The sequence below is a fragment of the Dendrobates tinctorius genome, unplaced genomic scaffold (genome assembly GCF_039654945.1).
Source record: "Dendrobates tinctorius isolate UK_male_01 unplaced genomic scaffold, ASM3965494v1 ptg000058l, whole genome shotgun sequence".
Classification (NCBI taxonomy): Eukaryota; Metazoa; Chordata; class Amphibia; order Anura; family Dendrobatidae; genus Dendrobates; species Dendrobates tinctorius.
Window position 1 is genome coordinate 1,825,341 of NW_027361726.1, and position 23,047 is coordinate 1,848,387.

The 23,047-nt window shown below is 50.2% G+C and overlaps 1 protein-coding gene across 2 annotated transcripts in view; it reads left to right on the forward strand.

Moving 5' to 3' along the window:
• The window catches only part of WDHD1 (WD repeat and HMG-box DNA binding protein 1), a 72,586-nt gene that overhangs the window by 24,970 nt on the left and 24,569 nt on the right, over positions 1-23,047 (forward strand). For both annotated transcript variants that reach the window (XM_073577933.1, XM_073577932.1), the window contains exon 18: positions 20,444-20,575. In XM_073577933.1, the coding sequence (XP_073434034.1) occupies positions 20,444-20,575 (132 nt within the window). The remainder of the gene's footprint in view (positions 1-20,443; positions 20,576-23,047) is intronic.

Here is a 23,047-nt window from a genome sequence, read left to right on the forward strand (position 1 = left end):
AAAGAGGGTCTCTCTGAGACTTCCGGCATGCCTCCCTCCTCGGTCCTCTTTTTAGCGGTACCCGGTTGAGGTAGAGATGGCTCTTCCCCATGTCGCTCCCTCCCCAGCCCTTCGGGTGCATGGTTCGAGGTCGAGAACCCCCCTCCTTCCCCAGGCCCTGGGCCTTTTGGGTTGAGGCTGAGGTGAGGAAGAATTCCTCCTGATGGCGGTGAAGCGCCCTCCCTAACCCCCTCTAGGGATGTTAGGTTGAGACGCCACAGGTAGGAGCTGCGTTCGCAGCGCTAACTTTATTGTAGCCCCAGCACTGCTGTGGTCTGCTATGGGGCCGGGGGCTGTCATATTTGGGCCACAGTATGCAGGGATTCCTGTCCCTGCGGCAGCGTCAGCCCTCTAAAGGGGTCAAAAGGACCCTTCACAGGGCTGCGCTGCGTATATAGGGGCGTCTGGGCGATATGGCACTCATCCGGGGGGGGGGGGGGTTTGGTTAGTTTTCCGCCCCCCTCCGGACTACCGCGCCGCTCTGGAGCCCTTCCCGGGCAGGATTTTGTACTTTAGACCGCGGCTTCGGCCTAAGCCGAAGCCGCCGCCCTTGTTACCGCCCCCGGCCTGCCCCCCTGGGTGGATGAAAATGACGCTGCACAGCGTCATACAGGGGGCGGATCGAGCCAGGAAGGCGCAGTTTTACCTGTCTGCACGCCCTTTTTCTGCTCTCCGCCCCTCCTCCCTCCCACCTTTTTACCTCAGGGAAGAGAGCAGCGCTGCTATATTGCAGAAGAACACTGCACAGTCTCCAGGGGGCGCAGAAACGAAGTTTTTCTGCTGGCGCCGGATCTAGGAGCACACCGGTGGGGTAAGGCACAGCAGGATATTATCCTGCTGTGGACGCAGACTCTCTATAGGTTCCCTATAGCGCTCCTCTGCATAGCCACCCCTGTAAGGTTGTTGGTCATATAATAACCTGCCGGCACTCAGTGCACTATGTCGGTCTCCAGGTCCGAAGGAAAGAAGAAAAAAAAACAAAAAAAAAAAACAGGTTTATCTGCTGTTACGCAGTCTGTTCAGCCTGCAAAGCCAATCTTCCCAGCGGCAACATGCACCCGTACTGCTAGAGTTGTTCCCAAAATGCTGGGTCAGTGCCCCAAGAGGCTCCTGTCACTGTTTCAACTCCACTGACATGCCGGTATGGGCCGCATCTATGTCACAGTCCATAGATACGCTGACTTCCACATTGCTTCAGGCTATGCAGGGTCATATCCCAGCTATAAGCGGACAGGCAGTCACTGGCAATGCTAGTAGTGAACGGCCCCATAGGTCACGTTCAGCTACGTCCTCCCATGGCTCACGGTCGTCCCGCTCTAGGCAGAGACACCGTAATTCTAGGTCTCCTAGACCGTCTCGTTCCAGAGACGGGCGCAGCAGATCTCCACAGAGATCTTCGGGCATGGAAAAGCGGAGGTCCAGATCTCCCTCTAGGCAACGCCTCAGCGATGCGCAGGATTCAGAGGGCATCTGTGACTCCGAATCAGATAAGGAAACATAGGAGTCTCAGGCTCCTTGTCCTCCTAGCAATACAGCGCTAGTTGAGGACATTATCACTTCTATTCATCGGGTGCTGGTTTTATCCGATGCTCCCCAAGAACCCCCAAAACATAAGATCTGTTTTGAGGGGTCCCTGAAGTCCCTAAAGTTTTTTTCTGATCACCCAAGCTTTCAGGACATCCTTGATAAGCATTTTTCGCAGCCTGCCAAAAAATTCGCCAACCGTAAATATTGAGGCTAGATACCCCCTTTTTTCTCAAAAAGACCAAGAAGTGGAGATCCACCGAAAATCGATCCCCCTATCTCTAGGCTTGCAGCACAGTCTCTCCTCTCACTGCCAGATAGCTCAACCCTGAAGGATACAGCAGATCGGCAGGTTGAGCGCATGGCTCGTTCAATTTTTGAGGCTGCAGAAGCCTCCCTGGCTCCCGCGTTCACCTCAACGTGGGCAGCCACGGCCATTCTGGAATGGGCCAAAAGATTGCAGGAGAGCCTCCAAGAGTCTGCTCCTCAGATGTTCGATCAACTAGTTCAGATAGCGGTGGTGGCAGATTACATACGCCTTGCAGCTTTTGATTCTGCAAGAGGCGTAGCAGGTATAGCAGCAAATGTAATTACAATCAGACGTATCCTCTGACTGTGAGAATGGGAAGCGGACGCGTCTTCAAACAAGTCTCTTACAGATCTCCCGTACGTCAGTGGGAGATTTTTTTCGGGGAAAAATTAGACCATGATTTCCAATGTCACGGGGGTATGAGTACCTTTCTTCCCCAACCGCAACCTAAACGTACGTTTGAGCGATATAACCAGGCTAGGTTCCGGTCTTTTCAGAACTCCTCAGGCTAGGCCGCTTCACATCCTTCACAGAATTACAACCTTTCCCCCTCGCAGGGACAATCAAAGGACAGCACAGAGGACGGACAAGAATTGTCGGTCAACATCAGGCCAGGCAAAGCCCAAAGAGGGAAATTCCAGAAATTCTCCTCGTCATGATTCACGAAATACGGAAGACACCCCACCTGTAGGCGGTCGACTTTTAATCTTTCAGCAAGTCTGGCTGCCTATTACAGAGGACAGGTGGGTCAAGGAAATAGTGTCTCTCTCTCCTTCAAGCAGGAGTCATAATACGGGTTCCCGAAAACGAGAGATTCCGAGGGCTCTACTACAACCTATTCGTGGTTCCCAAAAAGGGAGGCAGCGTTCGGCCAATTCCTGGACCTAAAGCAACGCAAACAGTTTGTAAGAGTTCGGCAGTTTCGCATGGAGTCCCTTCGATCCATCATTGCGGCTATGGAACAGGGAGAATATCTCGCCTCCACAGACATACAAGATGCATACCTGCACATCCCTATTGCGCCTGCTCATCAAAGATCTCTCAGGTTCACAATAGGGCAGAATCAGTACCAGTTCGTGGCTTTGCCTTTCGGATTAGTTATGGCAGCCACCAAGGATGTCCTACACTCCAGAGGCATATTGGTCATCCCATATCTGGATGATCTACTCATCAAGGCACCTACTGTCAAAGACTGCAAAAACAGCGTCTCGATCACGATCAACACTAACTCGTCTAGGCTGGCTAGTCAACTTTAAGAAGTCGTCAACTGCTCCCGAGTCAGTCACTGATCTTCCTAGGGATCCTATTCGATACCTCCAGGGGTCTGGTACACCTTCCCAAGGACAAGGTACAAGCTATCCGCTGTGCAGTTCGCATGTTAATCCACATACCTTGCCGATCTCTTCGGTTTGCCAGGAGACTCCTTAGCAGGATGGCAGCAGCATTGGAGGTGGTACCATTTGCCCAGTTCCACCTCAGACCTCTTCAACTAGCCATTCTCAGATCCTGGGACAGGAACCCTTTCTCCCTCGAAAGGGAGTTCCGACTGACGGAAATCACTGTACTGGTGGCTCAAACCACCCGTACTGGCCAAAGGAAAATCTTTACTTCCCAGTCGATGGAAAGTCCTGACCACCGACGCGAGTCTAACAGGATGGGGTGCAGTGCACCTACATCACAGGGCACGTGGTCTCCAATAGAAGCGACCATGTCCATCAACATTCTGGAGATACGAGTTATCTTCCTGGCGCTAAAAGTTTTTTTTTGCCATCTGCTGAAGGCCTCTCACATCAGAGTGCAGTCGGACAATGCCACGGCAGTGGCATATGTGAACCACCAAGGTGGGACTCGCAGTGCCCAGGCAATGAGAGAAGTGGTGCGTCTCCTTCGCTGGGCAGAAAACAAGAAATCAGTACTCTCAGTGGTCCACAGTCCGGGTGTGGACAACTGGGAAGCCGACTACCTCATCAGACAGGAAAAGGACTCGGGGGAGTGGTCTCTCCATCCCAAAAATCTTTCGTCGGATCTGTTAAAGCTGGGGGACTCCGGACGTGGACCTAATCGCATCTCATCTCAATGCCAAGGTCTCCAATTTCATGGCAAGGACACGCGATCCGAGGTTGCTCGGGGTGGATGCCCTGGTTCAGGACTGGACTCAGTTCCAGCTTCTGTACATTTTCCCACCTCTTCCCCTGATGGCCAGAGTTATGAGGAGGATTAAACAGGAAGGAGTTCCGACCATCCTAATTGCGCCGGACTGGCCCAGACGTACATGGTACGCCGACATCATTCAGCTTACAGCAGACACCCCTTGGCGTCTTCCAGACTGTCCCGATCCCCTGTCTCACGGCCCGTTCTACCACCAGAATTTAGGGATTCTCAATTTGACGGCGTGGCCCTTGAAACCTGGGCTTTAACCCAGGCAGGTTTTGCTCCAGACGTCATTAGAACCATGATCAGGGCACGGAAACCAGCTTCCGCCAAGGTTTATTATCGTACCTGGAAAACGTATTTTACTTGGTGCGACTCTCGGGGGCGAATTCCGTTCCCTTACTCTCTTCCAAAAGTTCTTGGTTTCCTTCAATCAGGTCTGGACGCCGGCCTATCCTTAGGATCGCTTAAGGGTCAGGTGTCAGCGCTTTCAGTGCTCTTTCAGAAGCGTATTGCTAACAAACCACAAGTCAGGACGTTTCTTCAGGGAGTCTCCAGATTGGTCCCTCCTTACAGACGTCCACTGGATACGTGGGACCTTAATTTGGTCCTAACTGCTCTACAGGCACCTCTTTTTCAACCTTAAGGAAGTTCCACTTCGAGTTTTATCATAAAAGATGGTCTTCCTCGTGGCAATCACCTCGCTACGCAGGGTGTCTGAGCTGTCAGCGCTCTCCTGCAAACAGCTTTTCCTATTCTTCCACCAGGACAAGGTGGTTCTCCGTACAGTTCCATCCTTCCTTCCAAAGGTTGTGTCTGATTTCCACCTCAATGAGGGCATCTCATTACCGACCCTTTGCCCGGCTCCGGTTCATAGAGTGGAGAGGGCCCTGCATACGCTTGACCTTGCCAGGGCATTGCGTATATGTGTGTCTAGGACTCCACCCTTCCGGAAGTCTGATTCCTTTTTTTCCTTCTTCCAGAAGGCATTCGCAAGGGTTTACCGGCTTCAAAAGCTACCCTTGTCAGGTGGATCAGGTCCACCATCCATGACGCCTACTGCCTAAACAATTCCCCTATTCCGGCCGGTATCACGGCACATTCCACACGGGCATAGGAGCCTCCTGGGCCATTTGACGCCAGGCTTCAGCACAACACGTGTGTAAAGCGGCCACTTGGACTAGCTTACACACGTTTACAAAACAATACAGTGTGCATACTCGGTCCTCAGTGGAAGCGAGTCTGGGTAGACGGGTACTGCAGGCGGCAGTGTCCCAAGTCTATGGACCTGTCAGCACAATATTCGTCCATTGCTTCCCACCCAGGGACTGCTTTGGGACGTCCCAAGGTCCTGTGTCCCCCAATGAGGCGAAAGAGTAAAGGAGATTTTTGTGTACTCACCGTAAAATCTTTTTCTCTTAGCCTCTAATTGGGGGACACAGCTCCCACCCTGTTGCCCTTGCAGGCTGTTATTATGTTGGGTACTGATATTGTTCCTTGAGCTGTACATAGTAGCCTTTGTTTATAGGCTTGGTTATGTTGGATTTGTTATCTCATCCTACTGCTTGGGTACAAAAACTGAGGTAAGGCGGATGCCGCCCAGGGGTGTATACAGTGGAGGAGGAGCCAGAGCCAAATCTTTTTCAGATTAAGCATAGTGTCGCCTCCTAGTGGACAGAAAGCATAACACCCAAGGTCCTGTGTCCCCCAATTAGAGGCTAAGAGAAAGAGATTTTACGGTGAGTACACAAAAATCTCCTTTTTTTTTCTTGTCAACCCATACATTTCACTCCTTCACTACCTATGACATACTTGTACGTCATGGGTCGCTTCCCCGTTTCGGACACATGACAGGTGTGTTGAACAGCTGACACCACCCGCGGTTGTTAACATGTTAAATGCCGCTGTCGATCTCTGACAGTGGCCTTTAACATGTACGCTCCGGAATCGCGTCACAAACCCCACCCATCGGTGCCTGCGTCACATGATCATGGGTGGCCGATGGGTTGACAAGACAACCTGGGGTCTACAGGAGACCCCCATGCTTGTCATCGCAGATCTTCTATAAATCCTGGCTCTTGGCTAGCATTCATAGGAGAGGATTTCTGCTACATAGGGCAGGGCTTTAGATGATCGCAGCTTCAAGTTTCCTAAGGAGACTATTGATGAATGTAAAAAATGTTTTTTTTAAAAATTTAAAAAATATATGAAAGTTCAAATCGCTCCCCTTTTCCCCATTCAAAATAAAATAAAAAAAATACACATATTTGGTATCACAATACTGAGAATCGCCCGATTTATCAATATATAAAAATAATTAATCCAATCGGTAAACTGCGTAACGAGAAAAAAATCAAAACGCCAGAATTATGTTTTATTGTTGCTGCAACATTGCAATAAAATGCAATAACAGGCGATCAAAACAACCTATCTACACCAAAGTGGTATCTATAAAAACGTTAGCTTGACACGCAAAAAAAAAGCCCTCACCCAACCCGAGATCACGAAAAATGGAGACGCTACTGGTCTTGGAAAATGACAATTTTTTTTTTTTTTTACAAATTTTGGAATTTTTTCTCCTATGCCTCATTGGGGGACACAGACAGTGGGTGTTATGCTGCTTGCCACTAGGAGGACACTAAGTGAACACAGAAAAAAGTTAACTCCTCCCCTGCAGTACACACCCTCTCGCTGGATGAGATTTCTCCAGTTCTTGCTTAGTGTCTCTAGGAGGCACTTGGATCTGGCTTCAGACCCCACCGTTTTTATTTTATTTTTGAATTTTCTGTAAATTTTTATTTTTTAATTAACGGAGTGAAGGGGATGACGGTTCCTTTTACGGCCCGCTCTCCCCCGAACCAACAACAGGCAAGCATGCGGAGTATACCTCCCCGTACACTTTCCTGCGACGACTGGGGCTGATTCTTCTGGCGATGGTTCCTTTGTGGTCCCGGTACCCCTCACGTATACGAGGGCGAGCGCACGGAAAAGATTTGACCAGCGCTTTCGGATGCCCTGAATCAGCCCCATAGCTCTCCGTCCCCCTGCCCATAGGGTGGATTGATTGAGCAATACCCCTTTCACAACCTTTCCGGCTCTGCTACATCGCCCGGGAGCTTTTTTTTACCTCCGGATCTGAGATGGGTTGAAACTTGCAGGCTCCTAGACAGCGAAGAAGGAGAGAGCACCGGATTGGAGGTATGGGGTCGGGTCCTGGTCCCTGGGAGAAGCGCTGACCGAGTCTCAGTGGCGGCATACTGGCGGCCCCCCCGCTCCCCCCCTTCACCTGGCGCTCGCCGCGGGTAGGCCCAAAAATTTAGTCCCGGGTTTTTCAGCCTACTAGGCTGCAATTTACATAGCGCCGCCCACAGTTAGCGCCACCGCCCACGTCTTTGGCGCCTCTCGCTCTGTACGACAGGCGCCCTGCTAGTCTCGGGGGCCATGTCCTTAAACCTTTCTCTGCTCCTTGGGCTCTGTGACAGCTGCGGGGGTGCGCGCACGGATGGACAACACCTGGTGACGCTACAGGGCCACCGATATTCCTCCCAGGGACACATCGTCAGGACCGCGGGTAAGCTGAATCTGCTGTCAGAGAAAAGCTTAACCCCTTCGCTGCACATTCCCTGCAGCTGCAGCCCAGGCTCTGCTTGTAACCCTTTCACGGGTACTTTTGTCTCAGTCTACGGAAGCAAAAAAAGGGGCTAATAAGAAGCGCACTGAGTTCTTTACCACTGGTACCTATTGCAAGATTGCCTTGCCCAGTACCCAGACTAATCAGCTATGCACGGATTGCGACCCGGCTTGTGCTAAAACGCCATCCGCCGCCGCTGCAAGGTGCTCCCTTCGTTTAGTCCCCTTGAGTGGGCTGCGTCTTTGTCACGGTCTGTGGAGTCACTGACCAAGGCTATAGACTCCTCCGGGAATCCTCTTTAAGTCAGAACGCGTCTTTATCGCCCGAGGAGGGCTCTGGCGACGGCTGAGAACCGGCCGCCAGTAGGGGCCGTGCTCGTTCAAGGGATCCTCAGGTCTCTAGAAAGCGGACCAATGATGCGTCCCCTAGTCACGCTTGCGATTCCGCATCGGCGAGTTCTGTCTCTTGCTCTCCCTCTCCTAATGTTCGCAGAGAACATGTCTCTGAATTCGAGTCTGACATGTCAGTCCCTCAGAATTCCCCAAATGTCCATGAATTGCTTGATTCTCTGACAATCAGTCAACAAGTTTCTGACGTTGGACGAGGAGAATATTCCCGCTCCGGAACACATTATCTCCTTTAAGAAGACTAAACGTGTACGCAGGGTATTTGCCAGCCATCCGGAGTTGAAGGACATTGTCTAGAAACGTAGGCACCGACCACATAAGCGGTTCACAGGGCAAAAGCCTATCGAGTCTAAATACCCCTTTACTCCAGATCTAATGAAGGATTGGTTACAGTCCCCCTCGGTGGATTCTCCTGTATTGTGGCTTGCTCCTAAAACGCTTTGATCCGTTTCTGAGTGCTCTTCAGTCAGAAACCCCTCCGATTGTCAAATTGGTTACCTCGCCCGTTCAGTTTTTGGAGCTTCAGAAGCGGCTTTTTTCCCATCTTTTGCGGCGACTTGAGTGGCTAAGGCAAAGGCCACTTTGGCAGAAGTCTTAATTACTGCCTTCCAAGGTAGCAATCCTCCGGAGACAACCAGTGTCACCAAGCCGATAATCCACGCAGGGCAGAAGTCTTAATTACTGCCTTCCAAGCAGATAATTCTCACAGGGGATTTGCAGTAGACACCTCTTTAGATGCTGCTAATTGCGCTGCTAAGGCAACCGCTAATGCAGTCTCCATCAGAAGAGCCCTATGGCTACGCGACTGGCGGGCAGATTCCACCTCCAGAGACTTCTCTGCTGTATCAAACTGGTCGCCTGTTTGGACAAGAAACTAGACCAGCTCATTTCTGACACTTCCGGGGAGAAGAGTAGGTTTTTTTCCCCAACAAGGGGCTGCCCGGCCGTTTTCGTAATCAACAGCCGACTCGTTTTTTCGACCTTTTTTGCAACAGCTCCAGCTGGTCCTTCACAACCTTCTCTCACGGATCAGGTCGGTCCCCGCGTGGAGACAGAGGTTCCCAGGTCTCTCACAGACCTAACCGCTCTTGGAAACCCAGGCTGACAGCATCTGGATCTAAGGAAGCAGATCCCATAGATCCTCTACTCAATGACTTGTTGCGTATCCGGCAGACACCGACAAAATAGGCGGCCGTCTGCTGTCATTCAGTCACAGCCTTCCTTCGGGCCTTTCATGCGCCGCAAAGTGACGGAGTCATCCTTCCGGTCCCTCAAGACGAATGGTTCAGCAGTTTTTTATTCAAACCTTTCTTTGTGGTTCCAAAGAAGGAACAAATGATGCGTTCCATACTGGACCGCAAACTGTTAAATCAGTTTATCAAAGTATGGCGATTCCGAATGGAATTCCTACGATCGGTGTCGCCTCCATGGAAAAGGGAGAGTCCCTATCATCCAGCAGTTCCTGCTTTTTGCAATTCGAAAAGAACACTTCTAGTTCATTGCCTTGTCCTTTGGTCTCGCCACTGCCCCAAGGGTCTATACCAAGGCCATGGCGGCTGTCATGGCCATTCTCCACGCTCGGGGAGTGGTGGTACTGCCGTATCTGGACGACCTGCTGATCATGGGTCCATCCCTTCCAGCCTGCGAGAAATCCGTGAATATCACAGTAAATACACTTTCTCGCCTGGGGCGGAAGATAAACTTCGAAAGGTCTTCCCCAACACCGATCCAGCAGATTTCCTTTTTGGAATTGATCTTGGACTCTTCCCACGGGTTGGACATTCTCACTCCAGAAAAGGCCCGAGTCTTACAACAGGCAGCGCGGACTCTTTCCCGACCGGTTTCTCACTCCATACGTTTTCAGCATGATAGTTCTCGGAAACATGGTGGCAGCGATGGGAGCGGTCCCATTCGCACAGTTCCATTTCCGCCTCTTTACAACATGCGTTGCTGTTAACTTGGGCCAAGAACCCGTTCTCCCTGGACCGCCGGTCCCTTCTGTCCCTGCGGGTCAGTCGAGCCCCCAGCGGGGGACACTGAAATCCTCCCCGAGTTAAGGGAAGTTCTTTCTCCCAGTACGATGGTCGGTGGTGACAATCGACACCAGTCTCCTAGGCTGGTGTGTGTTTTTTTTTCTTCGTCACCACACGGCACAGGGTCGTTGGTTAATTCAAGAGTCACGTCTCCCCATCAACATCTTGGACATTCGAGTGATCAAATTAGCTCTACTGAGTTTCCACCATCTCCTCGCAGGTCTCCTCATCGGGATCCAATCTGACAACACCACAGCTGTGGCGTATATCAACCGTCGGGAGGTACTCAGTGCAGGATGGACATGCACGAAGTGAGTCACATCCTCCATTGGGCCGAGACCAACCATTAGCCCATCTCAGCAATCCACACCCCGGGTGTGTACTATTGGGCAGTGTTTTTTTTTTCTCTCAGTCGCCAAGGCCTTGCTTCAGGAGAGTGGTCTCTTCATCCGGAAGTTTTTTTCAGCAGATCTGCCATCGCTGGGGGACTACGGATGTGGATCATATGGCTAAACAACAGGGTTCCTCGATTCATTACCCGATCGCGCGATCCTTGCGCCCATCCGAGCGGATACCCTAGTTCTGCTGTGGCACCGGTTCTGGCTCCCGTGCATTCTTCCCTTGCTCCCAAGGGTCATCAAGAACATTAGAGCAGAGGGGATACCAGTGATCCTAGTCGCGCTAGATTGGTCGCGCCAGCCATGGTATGCAGAGCTCGTACAACTAGTCGCCGGCGTTCCCTGGCGACTTCCAGATCGCATAGATCTACTCTCTCAGGGCCCGATTTACCACCAGAACTCTGAGGCCCTGTCTTTGACAGCGTGGCCGTTGAATCCCAGCTTTTAGCACAGGCTGTTTTTTTCTCCCGATGTGATCTCCACCATGATTAATGTTAGGAAGCTTGTGTCCATGCGCACTTATCACCGCACCTGGAGAACCTTCTTCTTGTGGTGCAAGGACCATGGTCGATCCCCACTGGAGTTTTCTATTCTTTCCATATTGGAATTCCTACAATCCGGATTAACGTCAGGTCTCGCGCTTAGCTCGCTCAAGGCCAGTTTTCAGCCTTGTCAGTGCTATTTCAATGCAAAATTGACACCGGACTTCAGATGAAGACATTCAGAGAGTCTCCCAGGTGGTGCATCTATATTTTAAGGGCCATTGGAATCATGGGACTTTAACTTGGCTCTCGGAGCCTTACAGGAGGCTTTTCGAACCACTGCAGGACGTACCACTAGCTATTCTCTCTTGAAAGGTGGTCTTTCTAGCGGCAATTACATCAATTACACAAGATTCTGAATTGGCAGCCCTGTCCTGCCGTCCTCCGTTCCTGAGTTTTCATCAGGGCGAGGCAGCTCTCAGGACGTCCCCGTCTTTCCTGCCCAAAGTCGGGTTTTCTTTTCATCTCAATGATGAAATTGTTTGGCCTTCCTTCTGTCCGGCTCCAGTCCATTGCATTAAGAGGGCCTTCCACATCCTCGATGTGGTCAGGGCTCTGAGATGGTACATCTCGCGGACGGCTCCCTTCCACAAGTCAAATGCCCTGTTCGTACTTCCACAGGGGCATAGGAAAGGTCTAGCCGCTTCAAAAACCACGCTAGCCAGGTGGATTTGCTTGGCTATTCAGGAATTCTACAGTGTCCAGGACACACCTGTCCCAGCAGGGATTCAGACACATTCTATCTGCTCAATGGGCGCCTCTTGGGCCATTTGGCACCAGGCATCGGCAGAACAGGTCTTCAACGCTGCGACTCAGTCCAGCCTGCATACCTTTACAAAACATTACCATATTCATTCTCAGGCCTGTCTGCAAGGCTGCGACTTGTTCCAGCCTGCATACCTTTACAAAACATTACCAAATTCATGCTCAGGCCTCTGCGGATGCAGCTCTTGGCAGACACATCCTGCAATCGGCAGTACCACAGTGTTAAGCCAGTGGTACATGGGGTATTAGCAGTTGTATGCTCTCCACCCAGGGACTGCTTTAGGACATCCCACTGTCTGTGTCCCCCAATGATTGGCTCGGAGAAAAGGATTTTGAGGTGAGTACACACAAATCCCTATTTTTCATAATTTAGATAAGAAGAACCTAGACATGTTTGTTATCTACAAACTTGTAATGACCTGGAGAATCATATTGGCTGGTCAGTTTTAGTATTTGGTGAACATGGTAAAAACCCAAAAAACAATTGTTTCCAATTTTCTAGTACACTATACGATAAAATCAATGGTGTCATTTAAAAGGACAGCTCGTCCCGCAAAAAAAAGCCCTCACTAGGCCATATATTGACTGAAAAATATTAACCCCTTAATGACCACCAATAATACGCCTTTTAACGGCGGCAGTTAGGGTACCTTATTCCTCAGCGCTGAGAAATAAGTGTATAGCGGCCCTTCAGTGTCAGAATTTCTCCGGGGTCTCCACTACCGGGGGTAGCGGAGACCCCAGAGAACATGATTCGGGTCGGTTTTTACTGACACCAGTGTTGCGGTCGCCCTTATTAACGGATTAATGGCGACCGCAAAAAAAGTCAGATTTTCCATTTAATTTCTATCTCCTCTGATCTCTGATATGATTACACATCAGAGGAGAGAGAAATGGGGTCCCCTGATTCCCCCACGGTACCTCCGGTGTCCCTGCATCTCCCGTGTAATCCTCATGCCACCGCCATCATCTTGCGGGAAGAAAATGATGGGCACAGAAGCAGTCATCCCGGCGAGATCTGCCTGCTGGCACCTGGCAACAAAAGGAAATTTTTCCTATTGGTTCATTTTGATCACTGTGATAGACCCTATCACAGTGATCAAAATAAAAAAAATAGTAAATCAAGCCCCCCTTTATCACCCCCTTAGTTAGGTAAAAATAATAATAATAAAAAAAAGTATTTCCATTTTCTCCTACGCCTCATTGGGGGACACAGAGACAGTGGGTGTTATGCTGCTGCCACTAGGAGGACACTAAGTAAACCAGAAAAAAAGTTAGCTCCTCCCCTGCAGTATAGACCCTCTCGCTGGCTGGGATTTCTCCAGTTCTTTGCTTAGTGTCTGTAGGAGGCACTTGGGTCTGGTTTCAGACCCCACTGTTTTTATTTTAGTTTTGAATTTTTTAATTAACGGAGTGAAGGGGGCGACCGTTCCTTTCTACGGCCCGCTCTCCCCCGAACGAACAACAGGCAAGCACGTGGAGTAACCCCTCACGTACACTTTCCTGCGAAGAATGGGGCTGATTCCTCTGATGGTTCCCTTATGGTCGGTACTCCACGGATATGAGGGCTAGCGCAACAGGAACGAAGCACAGGAGTGCATGGAGAAGGACTTGAGCAGCGCTTTCCGATGCCCTGAATCAGTCCCACAGCTCTCCATCCCCCTACCACAGGGTGGATCGATTGAGCAGTACCCCTTTAAGACCTCTTCCAGCTCTGCTTCATCGCCCGGAGGATGAAGACCCTGCAGCTGGAAGAACGCGGAGCGCGACCTGCCTGAGCTCAGAAGTGGAGGTATGGGGTCGGGTCCTTACCACCGGGAGAGCGCTGACTTGGCGTCAGCGGAGGTGCACCGGCACCCCATCGCGGGCCCCCCCTCGCTCTCGGCGCTCAGGTAGGCCAGAAATTTAGCCCCCGGCTTTTCCGGCCTACTAGGCCGCAATTTGAATGGCGACGCCCACTAGCGCTGCCCCCGACGCCTACCACGGGTAGGCCAAAAATTTAGTCCCCGGGTTTTCCGGCCTACTAGGCCGCAATTTGACTAGCGCCACCCGCGCTAATGTCGCTGCCCCCTCCTCTTGGCGCCTCTCCCCTCTTACGAGACGCGCAATTCTAATCTCGGGGGCCAAGTCCTTTTCCATCAGCGGCCATTAACCCCTTCAGGAGCGCTAGGCCTGCTCTGGACAGCCGGATACCGGGTGACACCACAGGACCACCGCTATTCCTCCCGGGGGAAACACAGCACAGGACGGTGGGTAAGCTGCATCTGCCCTCAGATTAAAGCTTAACCCCTTCTCCGCACACTCTCTGCAGCTGCAGACAGACTCTGCCGTTAACCCTTTCAGGAGCACTATGCCTCAATCTAAGGAGGCTAAATAGGCGGTTAATAAGCACACTGTGTTTTTATACCGTGTGCACCATTTGCAAGTCTGCATTACCCAGAGACTAATCCGTTATACACGGACTGTGACCTGGCCTGCGCCCCGACCTGCGCTCCAACGCCCCTCGTAGCCCTGCTGACGGGCCTCCTGCGCTTAGTACCCCTGAGGGGGCCGCGTCCCTCTCACGGTCGGTTAAGTCTCTGACCCAGGCTATATTCTCCCTCCGGGAGGACTCTTTATGTCAGAACCACCAGCAGGGGCCCTCCTCGTTCAAGGGATGGTCAGGTCTCTGGAAAGCTGACCCATGACGTGTCCCCTAGTCACGTTCGTGCCTCAGCATCGGCGCCTCCTGTCTCTCGCTCGCCTATTTTCTGAGGTTCACAGCGAGCACGACTCTGAATTCGAATCTGACTCGTCAGCCCCTCAGACTCCCCCATCTGTTCAGGAGACGCTTGATTCTCTTATAGAATTAGTCAGCAGGATTCTGAAGTTGGATGAGGAAAATATTCCCGCTCCGGCACACGCTATCTCATTTAAGAAAACCAAGCGTGTGCGTAAGTCGTTTACCAGCCGTCCAGAAACATAGGGACAGGCCACATAAATGGTTCTCAGGGCAACATTCTACTCAGGCTAAATACCCTATTGATACAGACCTAATGAAGGATTGGTTACAGTCCCCTCCGGTGGACCCTCCTGTATTGCGTCTTGCTTCTAAAACGCTCTTATCTGTTTCTGAGGGTTCCTCAGTCAGAAACTCCTCGGATCGTCACATTGACTATCTTGCCTTCTTTCGCTACAATTTGGGTCTCTAAGTCAATGGCCGCTTAGGCAGAAGCCTTAATTACTTCCCTCCAGGGCACCATTCTTCCTCCGGAGGCAACCACTGTCGCCAGGCAGATAATTCACGCAGCGGACTTTGTAGTAGACATTTCTGGTGATGCCGCCAACTGCGCGGCTCAAACTGCCGCTAATGTGACCCCTATTACAAGAGCCCTATGGCTTCGCGGCTGGCGGGCGGATGCCACATCTAAAAGAGCATTGTCTTCTCTCCCCTTTCAAACGGGTCGTCCTTTTGGGGAGAAACTGGACTAGCTCTTTTCTGATACTACCGGAGGGAAAAGTAAATTCCTTCCTCAACACAAGGGCTGTTCGGCCGTTTCGCAACCAACAGTCGACGCCTCTTCGATCTTCTTGCAACAATTCCGGTTGGTCCTCCTCTACTTTCTCTTCCAGATCAGGTCGGTCTCCACGAGGAGACAGAGGCTCCCAGGTCTCATACAGACCTGACCACTCTTGGAAACCCAGGTCTAGGGCTTCTGGATATAGGGGAGCCAGATCTCATAGATCTACCCAATGACTTGTTGCGGTTTCCGGCAGGCACCGACAAAGTTGGCGGCCGCCTACTTTCCTTCAGCCACACTTGCCTCACAGTTGCCCATGACAAGTGGGTCAGGTAGTTGGTGTCCTCCAGATTCAAGATAGAAGTTTCTCCCCTCCAACTCGGTTTTTCCTTTCCTATCCCCCAAGGAAAAGACAAGAGCCTTCCTTCGGGCTGTTCAGGCTCTGATAAGGGACGGAGTCATCATTCCGGGCCCTCATCGCGAGAGGTTCATGGGTTTTTATTCAAACCTTTTTTTGTGGTTCCCAAAAAGGACGGGACGATCCGACTCGCTCTAGATCCCAAACTGTTAAATCAGTTTGTCAAAGTACGGCGACTCCGAATGGAATCCCTCCGGTCAGTTGTCACTTCCATGGAAAAAGGAAAAGTTCCTAGCATCCATCGACATCCAGGATGCTTACTTTCACATTCCGGATCTGCCCGTCTCACCAGCAGTTCCTGCGTTTTCTGCAATTCACGAGCAACACTTCCAGTTCCTTGCCTTGCCCGTCAGACTCGCCAACGCCTCCAGGATCTTTACTATGGTCATGGCGGCTGTCATGGCCATTCTCCACTCGTGGAGAGTGGCGGTGTTACCGTATCTGGACGACCTGCTCATCAAGGGCCCGTCCCTTCCAGCCTGAATCCACGGAATCCGTGGACATAACAGTGATACTTTCTCGCCTGGGCTGGAACATAATTTTCGAAAAGTCTTTCCCCAAACCGGCTCAGCAGATGGCCTTTTTAGAAATGATCTTGGACACTTCCTGCGAGTTGGTCATTCTCCCTCCAGAAAGGGCCTTACTACAGGCAGCGCGGACTCTTTAACCACCGGTTTCGCGCTCTATTCATTTCAGCATGGGAGTTCTCGGAAAGATGGTGGCAGTGATGGAAGCAGTTCCATTGGCACAGTTCCACCTCCGTTCCTTACAACATGCGTTGCTGTTAGCTTGGAACAAGAACCCGTTCTCCCTGGATCGTCGACTCCTTCTGTCCCTGTGGGTCAGGCAAACCCTCAGTTGGTGGTCACTGAGGTCCTCCCTGAATCAGGGGAAGTCTTTTCTCCCAGTAAAATGGTTGGTAGTAACCACCGACGCAAATCTTCTCGACTGGGGTGCGGTCTTTTGTCACCACATGGCACAAGTGTTGCTGGTCGACCCGAGAGTCACGTCTCCCGGTCAACATTTTGGAAATACGAGCGATCAGATTAGCTCTACGGAGTTTCCACCATCTCCTCGCAGATCACCCCATCAGGATCCAATCCAACAATGCCACAGCTGTAGCCTATATCAACCGCCAGGGAGGTATCCGTAGCAGGATGGCCATGCACAAAGTGAGTCACATCCTCCATTGGGCCAAGTAGAAAATTGGACTGCAGATTTTCTCAGTCACCAAGGCATCGCCTCGGGAGAGTGGTCTCTTCATCCGGAAGTCTTTCAGCAGATTTGTCATTGTTGGGGGACTGTGGATCTCATGGCCTCAAGACTAAACAACAAGGTTCATTGCGCGATCCAGGCGCTATCGGAGCGGACGCCCTAGTTCTGCCATGGCACCGGTTCCCATACATCTTCCCCCCCCCTTTCCTTTCTTCTGAGGGTCCTCAAGAAGATCAGAGCGGAGGGAGTACCAGTGATCCTAGTCGCGCTAGATTGGCCGCGCCGAGCATGGTATGCAGAACTAATACAACTGGTCGCCGACGTCTCCTGGCGACTTCCAGGTCGCATGGATCTACTTTCGCAGGGCCCAAGTTTCCACCAGAACTCCGAGGTCCTGTCTTTGACGGCGTGGCCGTTGAATCCTGATTTTTACCACGGGCATCAGTTCTCTCACGACATGATTTCCACTATGATTAGTGCTAGGAAGCCTGTGTCCATGCGCATCTATCACTGCACCTGGCAAAACCTTCTTTTCGCGGTGCAAGGATCATGGTCGATCACCTCTGGTGTTTTTTCATTCCTGCCATATTGGAATTCCTTCAATCTGAATTAAAATCAAGCCTCGTGCTTAGCTCGCTCAAGGGCCAAAGTTTGGCCTTGTCAGTACTTTTACAACTCATAATTGCCACCAAACTTCAGGTCAAGACGCTCATTCTGGGAGTTTCCCATGTGGCGCCTCCTTATAGAAGGCCATTGGAATCATGGGACCTTAACCTGGCTCTTGGGGCCTTAGAGGAAGTACCTTTCGAACCGCTTCAGGACGTGTCACTGTCCGTCCTCTCTTGGAAGGTGGTCTTCTACTGGCAATTACGTCAATCAGACGCGTTTCGGAATTGGCAGCCCTGTCCTGCCGTTCTCTGTTCCTGAATTTTCATCAGGAAAAGGTAGTTCTCAGGACGATCCCGTCCTTCCTGTCCAAGGTCATCTCCTCTTTCCATCTCGACGAGGAAATTGTTTTGCCTTCCTTTTTGTCCGGCGCCAGACCATCACATTCAGAAAGCCCTCCACACCCTGGATGTAGTTAGGGCGATGAGACGGTATATCTCGCGGACAGCTCCCTTCCATAAGTCAGATGCCCTGTTCATGCTTCCAGAGGAGCATAGGAAGGGTCTAGCCGTGTCAAAACCACGCTAGCCAAGTGGATTCGCTTGGCGATTCATGAATCCTACTGTGTCAGGAACGCGCCTGTCCCATCGGGGATTAAGGCGCACTCTACCCGGTCAGTGGGCGCCTCTTCGGCCATTCGGCACCAGGCCTCGACAGAACAGGCCTGCAAGGCTGCGACTTGGTCCAGTCTGCTTACTTTTTACTAAACATTACCAAATTCATTCTCAGGCCTGTCCACAAGGCTGCGACTTGGTCCAGCCTGCATTCCTTTACAAACATTGCTTAATTTATTCTCAGGCCTCTGCGGATGCAGCTCTCGGCAGACGCAGCCGGCAATCGGCAGTACCTCAGTGGTACATGGGGTATTAGCAGATGTATGCTCCCCACCCAGGGACTGCTTTAGGACGTCCCACTGTCTCTGTGTCCCCCCATGAGGCGTAGGAGAAATTGGGATTTTAGTGTACTCACCATAAAATCCTTTTCTCTGAGCCAATCATTGGGGGACACAGCACCCACCTTGTTTAGCCTATTGGCTCACTGTAGCATTCTTAGGCTTTGCCTTAGTTATGGTTATTGTTGACTGTTTATGCTCCTACTGCTTTTTTCACCGAAGTGGAGAAATCCCAGCCAGCGAGAGGGTGTATACTGCAGGGGAGGAGCCAACTTTTTCTGGTTTACTTAGTGTCCTCCTAGTGGCAGCAGCATAACACCCACTGTCTCTGTGTCCCCCAATGATTGGCTCGGAGAAAAGGATTTTACGGTGAGTACACAAAAATCTCTATTTTTCGTTAGGGTTGTGGTTATGGTTGGGATTACGGTTTGGGTTAGGGTTAGTGGGGTGTTGTGGTTAGGGTTGTGGTTAGGGTTGTGGTTAGGGTTAGGGGTGTGTTTGGATTTAGGGTTAGGTTTGTGGTTAGGGTTGGGATTAGGGTTAGTGGTGTGTTAGGGTTAGGTTTGTGGTTAGGGTTGGGATTAGGGTTAGGGGTGGGTTGAGGTTAGGATTGGGGTTAAGGCTATGGTTAGAGGTGTGTTGGGATTAGGGTTGGAGTTGGGGATTCCACTGTTTAGGTACATCAGGGGGTCTCCAAACACGACATGGCGTCACCATTGATTCCAGCGAATTTTGCGTTCAAAAAGTCAAGCGGTGCTCCTTCCCTTCTGAACCCTGCCATGTGCCCAGACAGTGGCTTTCCCCCAGATAGCGGGTATTGGTGTACTCAGAAACTGCACAACAAATTTTGTGGTCCATTTTCTCCTGATACCCTTGTGAAAATAAAAAAAAAAATTGGTTCCAAATAAAATTTTTTGTGAAAAAAGTAAAATGTTCATTTTTTTTCCTTCCACATTGCTTTAGTTCTCGTGAAGCACCTGAAGGGTTAATAGACTTCTTGAATGTCGTTTTGCGCACCTTCAGGGGTGCAGTTTTTAGAATGGTGCCACTTTTGGGTATTTTCTGTTATGTTGACCCCCAAACTCACTTCAAATGGGATGTGGTCCCTAAAAAAATGGTTTGGAAAATTTTGTTGGGAAAATGAGAAATCGCTGGTCAACTTTTAACCCTTATGACGTCCTAACAAGGAAAAATTATGTTTCCAAAATTGTGTTGATGTAAAGTAGACATGTGGGAAATGTTATTTATTAACTATTTTGTGTGACACCACTCTCTGATTTAAGGGTACAAAAATTAAAAGTTTGAAAATTTTCAAAATTTTTGCCGTATTTCCATTTTTTTTTATAGATAAGCGCAAGTCATATCAAAGAAATTTTACCACTATCATGAAGTACAGTATGTCACGAAAAAACTTTCTCAGAATAAGTGGGATCCATTGAAGCGTTCAAGAGCTATAACCTCATAAAGGGACAGTGGTCAGAATTGTAAAAATTGGCTTGGTCATTAAGTACCAAATTGGCTCTGTCACTAGGGGGTTAATATAATTAAAAAAAATATTTGTTATTATTATTGTCACTTGAATAGGAAGTTATGGGCCCACTCACATTATTATTTATTATTATAGCGCCATTTATTCCATGGCGCTTTACATGTGAAAAGGGGAATACATAATAAAAACAAGTACAGTAATCTTAAACAATACAAGTCACGACTGGTACAGGAGGATAGAGGATCCTGCCCGCGAGGGCTTGCAATCTACAAGGGATGGGTGAGGATACAGTAGGCGAGGGTAGAGCTGATCATGCAGCGGTTTGGTGGATCGGTGGTTACTGCAGGTTGTAGGTTTGTCGGAAGAGGTAGGTCTTCAGGTTCTAACATGCATGCAGTACAAATGGAATTATATTTTGCCTCTTAAAGCTGCTGTCATGTTGTATTTTTTTTTTTTTTTCTAGGAACAATACTGGAGGTCTCATATCTTCACCAACCATCTCGATTATTTGGCTAAGAATGGTTACGAATGTGATGAAAATGTGAAGACCGAAGCTGAAAAGGAGCAGCAGGAATTGTTAATGAAGATGTTTGCTGTGAGTAATTAGAATACTGTGTGTGTGTGTGTGTGTGTGTGAGTGTGTGTGTGTGTGTGTATATGGGGAGGCATGTCCGGATGTGTAGCTGAGCGGTCGCAGGTAGCACTAGCTCCGTGCTTCTGCGGACCATTAGCAGCTCAAAGCAGCAGATAATGGCAGGGAAATCCGCACTTTCGACTACCACAGCATGAGGAACACTCCGGGCGGCGATGGGGCGCAGTACCAGGATCAGAGGAGTAGCGTAAGGCAGGATCGCGGTCTTTTCACCGACGCCCGGGAAAAACCAAGATGGCTGCCGCAGAACTCGCCATGAGGCCGCCGGTGGTGTGGAGCGCTTTGGGGGTGGGGGGGGTTGATCTCCTCCTAACGCTGGGTAAGACATCACAGGAGAGGAGCATCAGGGGACTGGAGCAGGCACAGGAGGAGCTGGCCAGAACATCACCCGGGAGTCCGAAGAAATTATCAGGAACCAAATCGCAAGTATGTGCACCTGACACGGCACAGCTCCACTCCCATCACAGAGGCCACACTGAAGGTCCTGCTGGGCGAGCTAAAGCAGGCTATACTATAGTGACATTACGTCAGCTTTCGCTGCACTACAGAAAGACATTGGGCACATAGGGGACAGAACAGCCCACATTGATGAGAAGCTGGAGGAATTCACCACAGCCCACAACCACTTAGTGGACGCTCACAATGAGGCAGATGAGGAGATCATCGCTCTAAAAATGAAGCTGGAGGACCGCTCCAGGCGCAATAATCTGCGCTTCAGGGGGTTACCAGAAAGCGTTGCTGCGGACGCATTAAAGGAGATCCTAACTGATTTTTTTACCGCACTAGTCCCCAAGGCGGAACAGCGAGACCTTATAATAGACAGAGCGCACAGAATTCCATAGCCCAAAAGTGCCCCCCACCTCTGCAGCCAGGGTTATAATTGCCAGGCTTTATTTTTACCACTTCAAACAAGCCATCAGTAAAGCAGCAGCGGGCAGACAGGAGCTCCCAGAGAGACTCAAGAGCATCCTGGTGTTCACTGACCTCTCCGCCGTCACACTGAACAGAAGGCGGGAGTTATCCACAGCTACCCAAATCCTAGGAGACAACGGGGTCGCGTACAAGTGGGGCTACCTGGTGTAGCTGATCGTCGCAAAAAATGGAGCCACAAAGGTCCTGACTTCACCCCGAGAGGCCATGACTCTGCTGCAGAAGTGGTCGCTGGCGACTGTGGACGAGGATACCAGCTCCCCGCTAAAGAATCCGCACACGCTGATGAGGGAGTGGACATGAACAAGAAAGCAGAATACAAGACTTTCTTTTCAATAGTCAGTCAAAGAAAAAAGAAACATCCGGCACTGTCCCTGAGAATGAAATACCCGCAAAGTCACTTATAACCGCTATCAGTGTGACACCTGTAACCCTTGCTGAACGGGTGCTCTATCCATGTGAAGACATGTATAGAATTCAGTTCTAAGTGAACCTCCTGGACATGGTCCCAGCAGGGGACCTCTTGAAGTGCATTGTGCACGAAACGGCTGTCGTCCGTCTTTTTACATTTCTCCCGCACCATTGCCTATGCTTTATTAATATGAAATAAAGTGAATCATTTCAAGAGAACGGTGAGTGCCATCCTGCTGTCTTTTTCTACTAAGACTTTCTTTTCACCATGGTCTGCGGCGGCACGAGAGGAGAATTTTAATTTCCCTCAATACCCCCCCCCCCCCCCCCCCCCCCACACACACACACACACACACACACACACACACACACACACACACACACACACACACACACTATATACTGGATAGCGGACCATGTCCAGGAGGTTCACTTAGAACTGAATTCTATACAGTTAGTTTTTCACAAATCTAAGACTTGGTTTTTGTTATTCCCCCATCTTTCCGAATTGTCTAGTGGTGACACATAGATTTTATATGTAATCTGTACATGGATCTTCACATTTCCAGCATTAATGTAAAAGGACTGAATAGTTGGTTCAAAAGATCCCTTCTATTGAAAGAGGCCCAATCTCTAAAAGCCGACGTATTATGTATTCAGGAAACCCACCTAAATAGCACTGACGCCCACAGATTGCAGAATAGATATTTCCCAAATGTATTTCACTCACATGCAATTGACAAAAAAAGAGGAGTAGTAATTGCAATAAAAGTCTTTCAGCTAATCCCCAGCGTAGTGGATGATGAGGGCAGATACGTTATCCTAGTCTGCATCGTAAATAACGACCTACACAATTGTCTCTATTTACGCCCCTAACTCCAAGCAAATTCTATTTCCTAAAGACACCCTAGCGGTAGTAGCAAAGGTTAAAAAAGGCACCCTTTTAGTCTGCGGAGACTTTAATATCACCCCTTGCCCCACCATTTACCCTATCAAAAGAACGAAAATACTTGATCACTCTCTCAGACCCTCCTAGCGGAAGAACTCTGATGTCTGGCGGGTTCTGCATGCCTC